Source organism: Mobula birostris, chromosome X, assembly GCF_030028105.1.
Source record: "Mobula birostris isolate sMobBir1 chromosome X, sMobBir1.hap1, whole genome shotgun sequence".
In the NCBI taxonomy this organism is placed as follows: Eukaryota; Metazoa; Chordata; class Chondrichthyes; order Myliobatiformes; family Myliobatidae; genus Mobula; species Mobula birostris.
In genome coordinates, this window is record NC_092402.1 from 41177380 (window position 1) to 41194580 (window position 17201).

At 39.4% G+C, this 17201-nt stretch overlaps 1 protein-coding gene across 5 annotated transcripts in view; it reads right to left on the bottom strand.

Moving 5' to 3' along the window:
• The window catches only part of LOC140191761 (V-type proton ATPase 116 kDa subunit a 1), a 59357-nt gene that overhangs the window by 5952 nt on the left and 36204 nt on the right, over positions 1-17201 (bottom strand). For 4 of the 5 annotated variants that reach the window (XM_072249479.1, XM_072249478.1, XM_072249477.1 and 1 more), the window contains exons 15-20: positions 15761-15879; positions 14724-14940; positions 14380-14487; positions 13254-13361; positions 9526-9643; positions 1426-1597 (exon numbers count right to left, since the gene is read on the bottom strand). In XM_072249479.1, coding sequence (XP_072105580.1) covers positions 1426-1597; positions 9526-9643; positions 13254-13361; positions 14380-14487; positions 14724-14940; positions 15761-15879 — 842 coding nt within the window. Of the gene's footprint in view, positions 1-1425; positions 1598-9525; positions 9644-13253; positions 13362-14379; positions 14488-14723; positions 14941-15760; positions 15880-17201 lie in introns of those variants that run through there. The other variant, XM_072249482.1, reaches the window with a different exon arrangement.

Sequence of the window (17201 nt, forward strand, 5' to 3'; positions counted from 1 at the left end):
ATCCACACTAAGCTGCAACATGCATTTGCTCTATTTGCACAAGGGATTTGCAATAATTTGCATATCCTTACTCCAGTGTGGCACACTATTCATTTCTGAAGGGCAGTTTGAAAGTATATGCAGGTCAGTACCCTGGGTGTATTGATTATCAAATGTCACAATTTTGGTGGCATATTAACTGATGAATCCAGTGCTTCTGTTGCATCAGGCTATTCAAATGCAGAACACCACAACCAAGCAAGGCTCAGTCCTCAACACTTCCATCAGTGAATAATGCAGCTGGTTTTATTTTCTTTAACTAATTCTCCATGATTATTTTTAAGCTTTAAAATAGAAGTGATTTCAGGTCGTGGCATGATTTGTAGTTACCTTCCCCTTATCCAGGAACATACAAGCCAATTACAGCAATCATGCTTTTCCCCTACAAAAGATACTGTGGGCTAGAGTCATGTTCATCCGTAACAGCACTTCCACAGAGAACTTCTGACTACAACTCATCAGAGTTCAACACCTGAGCATTATAATGCAGACGTTTGGATCCTCAGCTTTATTACAGGGATGGCTGGCGTCAGTAGGACGACTCCATTCATTTGAATGGGTTTGCTGAACTTGATTAAGAACGCTTATGCACAAAAGTTTAATTTTTTTCTACTTAGATTTATCTTTATTTGTAATTAAACTTCTAGAAGCGTAATGTTTCAAAACAATTTATTTTTAATCATTTTGAATAAGAATTTAATTTGTTCTAATTTTTAAATACCTCTTATTATCACATATCTAAAAAAAGTGTGAAGACTTGAGAGAAGCCAGATAAGTCACGAAAGAGCAGGGCCGAGCCACAGGACTTACACAAAGTCCACATAACTGCTTACCGCCCACTCCACAGTGACATAGACAGGCGTCAGGGCCTGTGGCCAACTGATATCAAAGAGCCGCGAAGGTGACCTATATCTGTGCAAAATTACAGGGTAGTCACAGACAACAGGCTGGAATTCAATACAGTCCATAAGACACAGGAGCAGAAGTAGGCCATATCAGGTCTGCTCTACCATTCGATCATGACTGATTTATTTTCCTCCTCAACTCCGTTCTCCTGTGACCGCCTTGTAACCTTTGATGCCCTTACAAATCAAAACCTATCAACCTCTGCTTTAAATATACCCATTGACTTGGCCTCAGTAGCAGTCTGTGGCAATGAATTCCACAGATTCACATTCCCCTGACTAAAGAAATTCCTCTTCATTTGTTCTAAAGGGATGTCCAGGGGTTACATCAAGCACCTCATTGATGAGCATGGCTCAACATTTGACCATCCATTGTACTTATTCATTCAGCCAATTGAAGTTTAAGCAGATTAAAAGAAAATAGGTTATTGAATATCCTAACTCCAGTCAGGAGGAATGAACTTAGAATTCTCGATCTTACCAGTGCAAACGAAGGGCATGCAGAAATGCAGAAAGACCCTCCATGACAAGGAGAATTGCGACTGTCAACACAGCAAAACCAGCAAATATGAAGAAAAGGAGAAAAGATCCACCAAAGCTGTTTACTGATAGTCCAATGTGCATAATCATAGTCCACAATACTTCAGAGAGCTCTGAAAGACAGAAAGTTTAATTAATCTATTTTAAATAGTCTATGAACATTAGCAACTTTTACACCATTATATAATGAAAATCAGATGCATTTTTAAAGATTCATTTACGGGATGTGGACGTCGCCAGCTAAGCCAGCATTTATTGCCCATCCCTAGCTGCCCTTGAGGTGGTGGTGATGAGCTGCCTTCTTGAACCACTGCAGTCCCTGAGGTGTTGGTACACCCACAGTCCTGTTAGGGAGGGAATTCCATGATTTGACCCAGCAACAATGAAGGAACGGCGATATGTTTCCAAGTCAGGATGGTGAGTGACTTGGAGGGGGATTTCCAAGTGGTGGTGTTCCCAGCTATCTGCTGTTCTCGTCCTTCTAGATGGTAGTGGTTGTGGCTTGTGGAAGGGGTACCAATTATGTGGACTGCCTTGTACTGGATGGTGTCAAGCTTCTTGAGTGTTGATGGAGCTGCACTCATCCAGGCAAGTGATGAGTATTCCATTACACTCCTGACCTGAGCCTTGTAGATGGTGGACAGGCTTTGGGGAGTCAGCAGGTGAGCTACACGCCACAGGATTCCTAGCTTTTGACCTGCCCTGGTAGCCATGGTGTTTACATGGCTAGACCAGTTCAGTTTCCTGTCAATGGTAACCCCCAGGATGTTGATAGTAGGGGATTCAGTGTTAGCGATGACACTGCATGTCAAGGGACGATGGTTAGAGCCTCTCTTGTTGGAGATGGTCATTACCTGGCACTCACGTGGCTCGAGTGTTACTTGCCACTTGTCAGCCCAAGCCTGGATATTGTCCAGGTCCTGTTGCATTTGGGTATGAACTGCTTCACTATCTGAGGAATCACAAATAGTGCAGAACTTAGTGCAGTTACCTGCGAACATCCCCACTTATGACGAAAGGAAGGTCATTGATGAAGCAGCTGAAGACGGTTGCCCTAGGACACTTCCCTGAGGAAGTCCTGAGGATCAGATGATTGACCTCCAACCACCACAACCATCTTCCTTTGTGTCAAGTATGATTCCAACCAGTGGAGGGTTCCCCCCTCCCCCCCCTAAATTCCCCATGACTCTATTTTAGCTCGAGCACCTTGCTGCCATACTCAGTCAAATGTGGCCTTGATGTCAAGGGCTATCACTCTCACCTTATCTCTGGTATTTAGCTCTTTGGTCCATGTTTGGACCAAGGAAGTGATGAGGTCAGGAGCTGTGTGGTCTTGACAGAACCCAAACTGAGCATCCCAATTAGGTGCTGCATGATAGCACTGTTGATGACCCCATTGTTTTGCTGATGACCGAGATTCTCAGTACACTTTGAAACAAACACCCATGTTGGAAAAAGAGAAGTCTAGGTGAATTAGAGGGAATGCATCACTGCCAAAGACATCAGCCACAGGACAGAAAGCTTTAGCTTTAAGATCTGTTCCAATTACTCAGGAAAATGTCAATCACCTCAGGCCATGATTTACTAAAACATCTTTTAACTAATACATCAATTGGTCACATCTGAATTGTATGTGGAATATGTTACTATCATAATCCTCACTTCTCCACCTTCCCATATGACCCCTTAATCCTTCTTGTTCCTTAATTTTTTTTTTGTCCCCACCTCCCTTCCACTCCCAAAGATCCCACTCCTTCAGCCCTTTCACTCTTCTCTTTCTTTGAACATTTGGCACATGTCTGGCCATATTCCCAGACATATTCCCAACCATGTTCTACCAAAGGTGCAAGGATACTATACCCAATCACTTGCTGAAAGTGAATGGCTGACGCAGAAGCAGGTGTACTTGGCTGAGTAGAACTAATCAACTGGGTAAACAAGAAACTGTTCTATCTATGCAGCTTACACTCCAAAACCAAGGTCACCCCACCTTAGTATTTGAAGGGAGTACTCAGATACTCAGATGACATTTATATTTGCACAAATTTGGAGACTCAGATCCAAATCACTGTTGATTCCATCAATGAACTATATACTGTAGATGGTTCTTAATGCCCATAAGAGGTGCAGTACTGACTTGCTCCCAATTTACAACACATGCCTTCTTACTAAAATGGCTCACATTAACACTCTGAAAACATGGACAGCTTCCAGTATCTCAGAAGCCAGTTCTTAAAGAAGGAAGGAAGACATTGATGGTGGATTTTGCTTTGCCTTTAGACAGCAATAAAGGGTGTTGGAAGATCAAGACTTCAAATCTAGCACAATATTCATGGTCTAGCAGGCAGCAGCAATCTCTGATTACTTACAGCTGGCACCTAAAATTTGCCTCTGAAATTTCTTTTGAACCGCTGAAAGAATGTGCAAACCAACACCAGCATCCTCTCCCAGGCCAACATCCCAGAATCAACACCAAATTCACCTCAAATATGAAATTTTCTTAACAGTGTATCTTTCACTTTGATGCAATGGTTCTTTTTGAGGCAAAATTCAGTCAAATGAATTAGTACAAGACTATTGAAATTTGGCTTTAAATAACTTAAATGAGAAATATATAATCCTGTCCATATGACTGTTAAGAAAACTAAAATTAATTTAAATTGAAAAAATTGAAGCAAAATTAACTTAAAATCCTACCCCATTAATTAAAACACTTAGCACATTAGTTTCTCACAGCAATCTTTAAATGTTTGCCTTTGCTCTGTAAATTGGACTGGCAGATTTTCAGTCCAATGAATAGGCAACAGTTGGGTTCATAAAGATAATTACCTTTTTAACAATGCGGCCTAATCTGATTCTGGTAAGGATCTTGTTTAAAGAGCTGTTATGATCTTAGCAAATTGAAATGTCAGGATTGTGATATATGTAATCAGCTTCCAGTTTAAATGAAAGCACTTCTGCAAAGATTGATGTCTGGGCAGCCACTGTCTCTACGGCCTAAAAGGCATTTGGTATAGTCCACTGAACAAATTGACAGATTTTTTTTTTGCATCTTCTATTTATTGACGATCTTAAGAGGGAGATCTACTACTCAGTTTAAATGCCATTCCCATTGTCCTTAACTTTATATCTTGTTCTATGTGCGCGAATGATTGGATTAAAGAAAATAAAAATCTTAAACCAGATACAAGTGTTAGGAATTGAATAAAGTCTTGACCCAAATTCCTAGATATTACACACATTTTTACATTCCTGGGTGTTACTGTATCAGATGACTTGTCCTGGGCACAGCATACATGTACAATCACAAAAAAATGTGTGCCAGTATATTTACTTTCTTAGAAGATTAAGTAGTATTGCAAATGGGAATTATTTTTATCAACCCAACTATATTGCCCATTTGGTCATTTGAAGCATTGAGAGCAGATTTGGGCCCTTATCTAAGAAAGGATGTGTTGGCACTGGAGACAACCCAAAGGCAGCTCACGAGAATGATCCCAGAAATGAAAGGGTTATCAATATGAGAAGCATTTGATGACTCTGGGCCTCTACTCATTGGAGTTTGGAAGAATAAGTGATCTTACTGAAACCTATTGAATCTTGAAATGCCTCGATAGAGTGAATGTTTAGAGGGCGCTTCCAATACTGAGGGTAGTCTAGGGCCAGAGGGCACAGCCTCAGAATACAAGTATGTCCCTTTAGAACAGAGATGAGGTGCAATATCTTTAGCCAGAGGGTGGTGAATCTGTGGAATTCATTGCCACAAACGACTGTGAAAGTCAAGTCATTGGGTATACTTAAAGCAGAGATTAATGGATTCTTGATTAGTAAGAATGACAAAGGTTACGGGAAGAAGGCAGGAAAATTGAGTTGAAAGGGATAATAAATCAGCTACGATCGTTTGGCAGAGCAGATTCGATGGGCCAAATGGCTTAATTCTGCTCCTGTGTCTTATGGTCAATCCATTTTGCAAACCAAAGACACTAATATTAATGATTGCTGGCAAACAATCTTCATTTCCCCAACAAAATTTAAAAAATAGTAATTATAGTACAATGTCACTTTATAATACAAGGTCAAGGAACTTGGCCTGGGGGATAAATTCTAAAAAATGTCTTATTTGTACTTGATAAGCCAATATGTCTATCTTTAATATTACTCTTTTAGCAAGCTCCAACCTCCACAGCTCGTTAATAGGTCAGTCTTTGCATTTGTTAATTATCTCAGAAGCAGAATGGCGCAGCTTTATGAGTACTTCAAGATACTTTTTTGTTCATTCAGGGATGGGACTTCACAGGTTGAGCCAGCATTTAAAAGCCTATCCCTAGTTGTACTTGAGGTGGTGGTGGTGGTGGTGTCTTCTTGAACAAGTGCAGTCCTTGGCTATTAAGGACTTCCAGAACTTTGTCCCAGCAACAGTGAAGAAACTATAATGTTTCCTAGTCAAGATGGTGTATGGCTTGGTGGGCACAAGGCTCATGTGGTGATGTTCCAAACTTTTACTCCCCTTGTAGCTAAAGGCACAATCTAGCTTAGTTTTGTTTTATATTCCAGTGTTATGTGTAATTAGAAACAGATACTAAAAGCTAATGATACATTTAAGATGTGAGAAATTCTTTCACTTGGAATCTTCCTCATTGTTTGTACCCTGGAATAGAACTAACCACAAAAAGCAAGTATTTTTTTGAGCAGCGGCCAATCAACGATCAGAAGTATGAGAAGACGTAGCTTACTCAGGTTTGCCAACTGAGTACGCAAGGCATTTATTTGCAGCAGTTTGGTGCTTTGAGCAGCGACCAGTTAGCAATTGGAGCATGAGAAGACGTGGCTCACTCAGGTTCGCCGATTTAGTACACAACGCATCAATTTGCGACAGTTTGGTGCTTTGAGCAGCGGCCAATCAGCAAATTGGAGCATGAGAAGGCATAGCTCACTCAGGTTTGCCAATTGAGTACACAAGGCGTCGATTTGCAGCAATTTGGCGCTTTGAGCAGCGGCCAATCAGCATTGATTGGCAAGAACAAATTAAAATGAGGCAAGGGCAAGCGGAGTGGCCTATATTCAAGTGGACAGTGTTAAGAGTGGGGATTTTGAGGCTTTAGTTTCAGTGAGGAGATGCTTGAGGGAGAGAAGGCAAAAAAGCTGGAGGCAGAATTCTCCTCTCCTCCCCTCCCCTCCCCCCCCCAAAAGTCATTTGTTTTCCTTCTTTTTTTGCCCAGTTAGAACAGCGGTCCCCAACCACCAGGCCGCAGACCGGTACTGGTCTGTGCTACCGGGCCGCAAGGAAACGATATGAGTCAGCTGCACCTTTCCTCATTCCCCGTCATGCACTGCTGAACTTGAACATCGGGTTGCCAACTGTCCCGTGTTTGCCGGGACATCCTGTATATTGGGCTAAATTGGTTTGTCCCATACGGGACCGCCCTTGTCCCGTATTTCCCCCGCTAAGGTAGAGCGTTCCTATGAAACCTTTCGTGCCGAAATGACGTGAAGCGAAAAAGCAATTACCATTAATTTATATGAGAAAAATTTTTGAGTGTTCCCAGACCCAAAAAATAACCTAACAAATCATACCAAATAACACACAAAACCGAAAATAAATAACACTAACATATAGTAAAAGCAGGAATGATATGATAAATACACAGCCTATATAAAGTAGAAATAATGTATGTGCAGTGTAGTCGGGAAGATGAAGGCAAAACCGATTTGTGGGGGAAAAAATCAGCACGTACACACATGCGCACACAGGTGCCCGCGCAAGGCTTCATGGTCATGGTAGTTTTTCCTGGGGTAAAGTGTCCTGGGATTTGACTGCTACTTTTGTCCCTTATTTGGGAGTGAGAAAGTTGGCAACCCTATCTGTAAAAGACATGTTGAGGTGAGTTTAACCCTACTTGAACACGCACCCCCCCCCCGCCCCGTCCACAAGAATATTGTCAATATTAAACCAGTCCGCGGTGCAAAAAAGGTTGGGGACCCCTGAGTTAGAACAGTAGGAATGCCAGGCAGGATAGTTGAATGCTCCTCTTGTGGAATGTGGGAAGGCAGGGTGACCTCCAGTGTACTTGAAGACTACACTGGCAAGGAATGCATCCAGCTGCAGCTTCTAACAAACCACATTAAGGAGTTAGAGCTGGAACTGGATGAACTTTGAATCATTTGGGAGGCTGAGGGATGATTGATAGGACATATAGAGAGGCAGTTACACCCAAGGTGCAAGACACAGGAGACTGGGTTACAGTCAGAAAGGGGAAAGATGTTTAAAAAACCAGTGCTGAATACCCCCTGTGGCCATCCCCTTTGAACAACAGGTATATCACTTTGGATACCGTTGCAGGTGATAACCTAGCAGTGGAAAGTCACAGCAAACAGGTCTCTGACACTGAGTCTGGCTTTGTGACTCAGAAGGGAAGGGTGGGGGGGGGTGAAAAAGGGGAGAGCTGTGCTGATAGGGAATTCATTAGTTAGGGAAACTGAAAAGAGGTTCTTTGGACAAAAATGAGATTCCTGGATAGTATCACACATCAAAGTTGCTGGTGAACGCAGCAGGCCAGGCAGCATCTGTAGGAAGAGGTGCAGTCGACGTTTCAGGCCGAGACCCTTCGTCAGGACTCGGCCTGAAATGTCGACTGCACCTCTTCCTACAGATGCTGCCTGGCCTGCTGCGTTCACCAGCAACTTTGATGTGTGTTGCTTGAATTTCCAGCATCTGCAGAATTCCTGTTGTTTCCTGGATAGTATGTTGCTTCCTGGGTGTCATGGTCTAGGACATCTTGGATCAAGTCCTCAGCATTCTTAAGTGGGAGGGTGAGCAGCCAGGGGTTGTGGTTCATGTAGACACCAATGACATAGGTGGGAAGAGTGACAAGGTTCTGCAAGTTCAGGGAGTTAGGTGCTAAGTTAAAGGGCAGGACCTCCAGTGTTGTCATCTCAGGACTGCTACCTATGCCATGTGCTAGTGAGGCCAGAAATAGAAAGATTTTACAGTTTGATACTTGACCTGCATGATAATGCGGTTAACTGGATCAGCAAATTCGCCGATGACACCAAGATCAGGTGTGTAGTGGACAGCAAGGAACACTACTAGAGTTTGCAACAGGATCTGGACCAGGTGGAAAAATGGGCTGAGAAATGGCAGACAGAGCTTAATGCAGACAAGAGTGAGGTTTTGCACTTCAGAAGGACCAATCAGGGTAGGTCTTACACAGTGAAGAGTAGGGCACTGAGGAGTGTAGTAGAACAAAGGGATCTGGGAATACAGGTCCATAACTCATTGAAAGTGGTGGCGCAAGTAGATAGGGTTGTAAAGAAAGCTTTTGATTTATGAAGGCCAATATGCCAAAGTATTGAGTACAGGAGATGGGATGTTATATTGAAGTTGTGTAAGACATTGATGAAGCCAAAGTGGGAGTATTGTGTGCAGTTTTGGTCATCTGCCTAGAGGGAATATGTAAATAAGGTTGAAAGTGTACAGAAAAAATTTATAATAATATTGCTGGGACCAGAAAACCTGAGTTCTACGAAAAGATTGAATAGGTTATCAAATTATTCCTTGGAATGTAGGACAATGAAGGGAGATTTGATTGAGGTATACAAAATTATGAGTGGTATACATAGGGTAAATGCAAGCAGCCTTTTCCCACTGAGGTTGGGTAGGACTACAACTAAAGTTCATTGGCTAAGGGTGAAAGGTGAAAAGTTTAAGGGGAACATAAGAAACTTCTTCACTCAGAAAGTAGTGAGCGTGGTACGAGCTGCCTGCCGAAATTGTGCATGCAAACTTGACTTCAATGTTTAAAATAATTTTGGATAGGTACATGGATGGTAGGGGTATAGAGGATTATAGTCCAGGTGCAGGTCATTGGGCGTAAGCAATTTAAAATGGTTCGGCACAGACTAGATGGGACTAAGTGCCCGTTTCTGTGCCCTACTTTTCTCTGACTATATCTAAACATCGTACTCATGTTTAGAAATTCTCATCTACAAATGTATACTGTAGAAACTACTCCTATGAAGTATGAATGCATGTTGTACTTACGTGCATGAGCCAAGCTGAGTGCCCACAATCGCAAGTAGGAGGCAGTATTAGAAACACATCCCAAGCAGTACTCAATTGTATGGATGGCCTGATGTACTGCAACATCGCCAAAGTTAAACTACAAACAACAGATTAAACACATAACATAATGTAAATGCAAGACATAAGCTATCTCAAACCATTACTTGAAAAAAATATTTTCAAATATGCATAACCTAAAATATTCAAAGTCTTTGAAGTGAAAGAGGAAATCAACAATGAAAATGAAATGATCTGAGATGAATGTAAAAATCAGTGATAAGTGAAAACTGAATTCTTTCTATTCCCCCCAATATATTTCATACACTACATTAGGGTTAAGAAAAAAAAAACAATCGAAAAACTAGGACCTCATTCAGTGGAAACTAAAATATTAGTCAATTAAGTTTTCAAGATAAATGGGAAACTGACTTAATAGAGAAAAACTAATTCTGAAAATTTGGAATTTAACACGAGAAAGCAGAGCCTGAGAATTAAAATTAGATCAATTAAAACAAAGTTTGGAAACAATTCTACAAAGGATGGGAGCATTTTGGCTTGAATGGCACTAACACTACAACAATTGTTAAACTAAACTGAAAATACAGGAAAGAAAGATTTTTATTAAATGAAATTTTACTTATTTTTAAAATTCTTTAACAAGGCAAGGATTTAGTGTTTAATCGCAAGTTGTTTACGGTGGGGCCATCAATTCTTGAATAATAGAGAACGACAGGGCCCTGGGAAGCATTATAGAACAGGGAGCTTGGAATTCAGTTAGAATGGGTATGGAAGTTAGAAGGTTAAGCGACATTTGAACAAGGTGCTGGTGAGGCCACACTTTAGAATATTGTGTTCAGTTTTGGACACCACGCTATATAAAAATGTTAGTAAAGTGGAAAGTGTACTGAAATGATTTACAAGGGATGTTGCCAGGATGTGAGGGACTGAGTTCCAGGGAGAGCTCATGCAGGCTAAGGATATATTTTCCTTGAACTATAGGAAGAGGAGGGGTGATCTTAAGTAGTATATAAAATAATGAGGGGCACAGAAAGGGCAAATAAGAGTTTTCTTCCTCGAGAGTTGGGGAATCAAAAACTTGAGGTTTAATGTGAGAGGGGAAAGATCTAATAGGAACTTGAGGGGCATTTTTTTTAAATGTATACAGAGGGTGGTATATATCTGCAATGAGCTGCCAGAGAAAATGGTTGATGCAGGTACAATAACAACTTCTAAGAGACTGTTGTACAGGTACAATGAGCAAGAAAGGTTTGGAAGGATATGGGCAAAGGAGGCTAGCTTGAATGGCCATTTTGGTCGGCACGGACCAGTTGACCCAAGCAACCCATTTCCAGGCCATATGACCTCATGGCACCACAGGCCCACTGGCGAATATGGGAAATAAGTGAAATATTTGGTGTTCGGTTAGGTTGTCCATGATGTAATTAAATGATGGAACTGATCCAAGTCCCTGAGCAATTGCTCTTCTCACCTGTCTACCAATATTATCCTTGAGCAACAATTTTTACAGCAATTGATGTAAATTTATTGCAGAAGCAAGAATACGTCATGCAGGCTTATAAGCTGTGGACTCGTATACATAAAGCTGTGGCAAGGCTACAGCTGTGGACACCCTTGTACTACCAGTGATTTCCGGTTGGATTCAAACAAGTTTCTATTGAGCAAGGAAAGGCAACAGCTAGGTCTAGCATCCAGCCACTGTCTTATTTTAGGGTCAGTAAAAAAAAAAAAAATTTGACTGTCTAAACTTCAGTTGAACAGAGCTGAGAATGTTTTTGACATTCTCAAGTCAAAAAAAAAAAAGCTGAATACTTTGAACCTCAGCCTGTGGTTATTTCTGAAACAAAGCAATACTGGATAGAAGTATCTCATCCACAAAGCATAGAAGTGTGTTGAATGTCACACACAAGATATACAGTGGATTCCAGTTAATTAAGACATTGGGACCAGTACGTTTTGGCCCAATTAAGCAGCTGCCCCAATTGACTGAAGTATCATGGAAATAGTTATTAAAGTATAAAAAGACAAACTACCACTTGAGTAACAGATAATGTATTTAAATGAAATACAGAAAAAATTAGAACACTACCAATAGCACTACAGTACTATAAAACTTTTATTAGTTCCTAAAAATTATTGGAGGAATTCATCCAGAGTACACTGCCATGTTCTTTGATTGATTGTAGATAAGCAAAATCAGTGCAGATAATGAACTGCTTCCATACAATACTTTTGACAATTGCATCCTCCAACTCTTCATTTTCATCATATTCAAGATAATTGTCGTTTCTTCAAATTCTTCATGGTTCCTAACTTGTTTAAGTATTGAAATTGTTTAATTTCCACTCCCAGCTGTTTCCGCTATTTCCAAGCCTGAATGTTTGACACCGCAGTGAGCAAAACAGTTTGGAATTATCTTGTGTATTTGTCACCAACTATCAGTGACAAAAATCACTGATTTTTGAACACACACACACATACACACACACAAATGATGCCATTTAAAAACTGTTTGTTCTAAAAATAGTATAGTGTCTAACAGCCACACAAGTGCATGCAACAGTCTCCTGCCCCATTTAAGCAGCATAGTGTTCCAAATAAACGAAGGGAATCCGGGCTGTTTTCTCGACTAGTTTTTGTTCTTTTTGTTCCAGATAAGCAGTTGCCCCAATTAACTGACGACCCAATTAACTGAAATCCACTGTATTCCAAAATTCACACAATTAAAAGGTCATGAAGAATAATGAAATAAAAATGCCAAGAACACAGCCTTACCAATTGTTCCTCAGTTGGCTTGGAAAAAAATGTAGATTTTAGTTAAATGCAATGAAAATATGAATGTCCTGTTAGTAAATGCTAAATTGTTAAACTCATGTACCATTTTCAAGAATATCTCATCCTTTTATTTGGTAAACAAGGGAACACATTTAACTTGCTGAAGTTATACTTCAAGATTTATTCACAATCATTTGTGTAGTACCTAGATTTTTACCAGACCTTTGAGTGTAAAATTATGAACTGTTCCCAATTAAAATAAAATAAAGACATCACGCAAATATCAAGATGCATTAAATCCGCCAATAAAGGCACAAGATCTTTCAACAGCAGAGGAAGAAGCTAGCTTAAACCTGCAACAAGTGATCATGATATCACATCATGAAAAACCAAAAAAGCAAGGATTGTGGCATTCATAATTGAATGCAATTCTTAATACTCTGACTATACTTAACCAATTTCAAGGAAATTTACAAAAAGCTGATAAGAAATCAAAAATGATAGGCACACACACAGTAATCACTTACAATATGCTTTAATTTTCAATATTTTGGACTTTGATTAGGTTGAGTTTCCAAAACTATTACACAACCAAACAAATGGTATCTTAGTACTGGAGACTGTTGGAGCTTGCCAGATACTTTCAACTTTTACCAGAGAAGACTCAGCCTGCCCTCTATGGAGATAAAACACAACCAGTAACGTGAAGAAAATAAACTCAACTGGCAATTGATTGCGTTGATACGCAATCCTTTGCTTCCTCTACTCTTCATTAGTTCGTACTGGCAATTCTCTTTTTGCATTTTTTTTTTGAAAAGAATGACCATAAGATGGAGGAATATTCTGGATAATGAACAGCACAGCTGCTGTTCAGCATTATAAAACTTAATGAACAAAGAAAATTCTTTACTTACCTCCTCACCATCTTCTGAGTGGGTGTCAAGTTGGTCATGTTGAATTATCTCAGCATCCTCCTCAGTTGGTCCATTCCCAACTCTGATTCCACCGAAGTTGTGTGTTCCCTGTACAGTGATAAAACAATAGCCAAATAATAGGTCTACTACAAATTAGATTTAATGATTAATCTTTCCACAATTGTATTTCGACATCGAGATCCAAATTAATTTTTCAGCAGTGGGCTCAGTTTCATCCAGTAAATCTCCATCACCCCATCTCAGACCCTCCCCCAAGTTCTAGGGAACTGCTAATATGTTAACTTTCTCAGCTTAAGTTCTCGGCCCTGAGTACTTCAAGTATTTGCTAATCGCACTCACTTTTCAAAATGCCCTACCCAAACTTTATCATACTGAACACCTCATCTTTTTACTTTCCATTCCCTTGTTCGCTATATAATCCAACAAACCTTTGGACAAGTAATGAGATTAAAGCCTAAATAAGGCAAAGCACTACACTTTGCAATAGTATATACTATTCAAAGGAAATTATTTTTACCAAGTAAAAAAGCTATGATGCCAAATGCCATTGTTCACAAGGGAAAAATATTCTCTATGTAAGCATCTGCATCCTTTACATTAACATGCAAATATTAACCATAAGTTGAACAATGCAAAAAAGTAAAATAACAAAAAATTGTATTAAATAACAAAACTGAATAGAGGAATGCAAATCCACACTTCAAATGGAATTTGATTTTGCATTCAGTATTGAAATAAGTCATTTTGAAAAATGGAACATTACTCACCTACTAGTCAAGAAGTGGGAAAGTAGTATTTCCCTTATTGTGGACAATGGGTGCACAACCCAATAAACGATCTTTTCCTTAGCAGTCTTACCCAATACATTTGAGATAAACTTAATCTGTTTCACCACTGCAACATTTACACATTAATTATATATTAGTTTAACTCAGTTGCATTTAATCACAGTAATTTAATGTTGGAATATTAAGAGGTAGATAAAGAGATTTATTTTCTAAGTGCCAATTTGCCCCTAGAACAGGAAATTAAATACAATACTAAAGTACAGTTACTACTATCCCAAGGACAAAAACAATTTGAACTTGGAAACATGAAAACTTACCAAGTTCTTTTTTCTCAAATACTGATGACGCAGCACCAATGGTTTCACCACAAGCATACATGGAACACACAGCAGAGCTACAATTACCAAAAAGGACTGCAAACCTCGCTGTGGACAAAATAGAAATTGTGATTAAATTTTTGTCTGTTAAACCTTAGTTTTTCCCAATTAGTAGATAGCGTATGCAGTAGAGAAAGTATCAGTTTGTTTCAATGTTTTGCACAGATGTATCAATTTAGATTTGTAAGCAACACCAGAATGTATTTTATATTCAAAACTGGAAGCTATTGATTTCAAACTGCTATACAGAAATATTGCATAAGCACATTTCAATAATTCCATACCTGACCCTTGTATAGATATTTCATTGTTTTATCATTATAGCTGAAGAGGAACATATTGATGAAGTGAATGAGAAGACTGGGAGCATCTCTTGAAGTGCTGGCATCGTAAGCAGTCCACTTGTAGAAGATGAGAATAACAAGATAGCCAAACAAAGATAGCATAAACACCATTTCAGGGATAAAGCCGAAATAGATGTTCAGTGGTTTTTTAAAATATCTAAGAATAAAGCAGAGAAAACAAATAACATGAAAAATTAGAAATATTGAATAAGTTTGTACTTTTACATTATTTAACAGCTAATTGCAAACACTGAAATCAAGGAGCTTATAAATCATTACCTGCACCCATACTTTGGTGTATTAACATAAATAGAATGCACTGGGATTGAAAGGGATAATAACATGATGCAAAGGTGTAGCAGACTCAATGGACCAAATGGCCCAATTCTGCTCCCATGTCTTATGGTGTTACTGAAAAATAAATCAATACTTAACATGCCAGTGATAATACCTGCAGTCCACCCTGAGAGGGTACAGAGATGGAATAAAGTCATAAGTTTCAAGTCATAACTTTGGTTGGTCAAATTTGTACCTCATTGAGCCATTTAAATAGATTAGTAAACTATGGAAGTCAACCTAAATGATGGTTCAAATTTGAATTGACATGTAAAAGTTTACTAAAACTTGACAAAAGAACTCAAATCCACCATGAATCATTACCACTAACAACCTCTACCTCCCTTCCCACCCTACAGAAAGATCAATGTTGTAAACTCCCAGGACTGTCATTAGTTTTATAATCATAATCAATCAGATGATTAGTTTCATTTGATCTTTTGGTTGCCAGAACGCCGTACAGGGGCCAAATTTCAGTTTTAAGAAATTCTGGCCCATGCATTTTAAATGTCATTGTCTGAGTATTTGGAAATGTCAATCTTCATTATTAAACATTTAATGAAGTGACACTTCAAAATCTGCTTGAAAATCACGTCAACAGCTCAAAATTTCTTTTCTATTCCTAATGTATTCAGACTCACATATAATTCAGAAGGCTGAGAGACACTCCAAAGGTCATATGGATGACACCCAAAATCACAGACATCTTCATCTTGAAGGAGTTCAGAAATGTAAGTTTGTTTGTAGCAATATTCCATATCTAAACAAAATATGAAATCTATTAATCTTCGGGGGTTAAGACCAAATATTTGGCTATTTTCTTTCCCTTAGACCCCAAATTCAGAAGAGGTGGAATTGGTCATCAAGGAAAAAAGTGGGTAAAGCCAGGACATGGAAATCATTTCTTCTGGAAGGGTGAGATCAAAAGCAGTGAAGAAACATACTCATCGGAATCTATCTTGTATGATTCTGCTTCATGCACAAAAATAATTTTATGAGAAAACAATGAATTTTCTGATAGACTTGGCTAGAAGAATTAACATGAAATGAACTGCCCAAAAAGTCTAACAAGCAACGTATTATCCTTTAAGTCCTTTCGTCTACTAGTCTTTGCATAGGACTGAAAACATCCATTTCCTTTCCCTCGCAAACACGAGGAAATCTGCAGATGCTGGAATTTCAAGCAACACACATCAAGGTTGCTGGTGAACACAGCAGGCCAGGCAGCATTTCTAGGAAGAGGTATAGTCGACGTTTCAGGCCGAGACCCTTCATCACTGAAACATCGACTGTACCTCTTTCTAGAGATGCTGCCTGGTCTGCTGCGTTCACCATTTCCTTTCCCTCTTAGTTCTGATGATGGGACCTTAATCTGAATCATTCTCTACCCATACATCACCTGCATTTTCTGTTTATGATCTAAAAAAAATTGTATTTATTCATTAGTCAATGTTAATTAAAATACTGCTGAATCAGGGAGTTTTCTCTCAAGTGAGCAATGGCATTAAAAACATCCATTCTTTTGTGCATAGCAGAGTTTGCAAATCATTGGTTTTCATGCTGTACAGCAAAGAATTGCATTTGCACAGTTAAACCTCCTTGACTTTAAGCAGATCCATCCAATATGTTTCAAATAAAACCATAGTTCATATTGTTACATTTCCTTCCAGAACCTTCATGATTTAGAAACATAGAAAACATACTGCATAATACAGACCCTTCAGCCCACAAAGCTGTGCCAAACATGTCCCTAGCTTAGAAATACCTAGGCTTTACCCACAGCCCTCTGTTTTTCTAAGCTCCATGTAGCCATCCAGAAGTCTCTTAAAAGACCCTATCGTTTCCACCTCCATTGCCAGCAGCCCATTCCACGCACTCACCACTCTCTGTGTAAAAAAATTTACCCCTGACATCTCCTCTGTACCTACTTCCAAGCACCTTAAAACTATGCCCTCTCGTGCTAGCCATTTCAGCCCTGGGGAAAAGCCTCTGACTATCCACACGATCAATGCCTCTCATCATCTTGTACACTTCTATCAGGTCACCTCTCATCCTCCGTCGCTGCAAAGAGAAAAGGCCAAG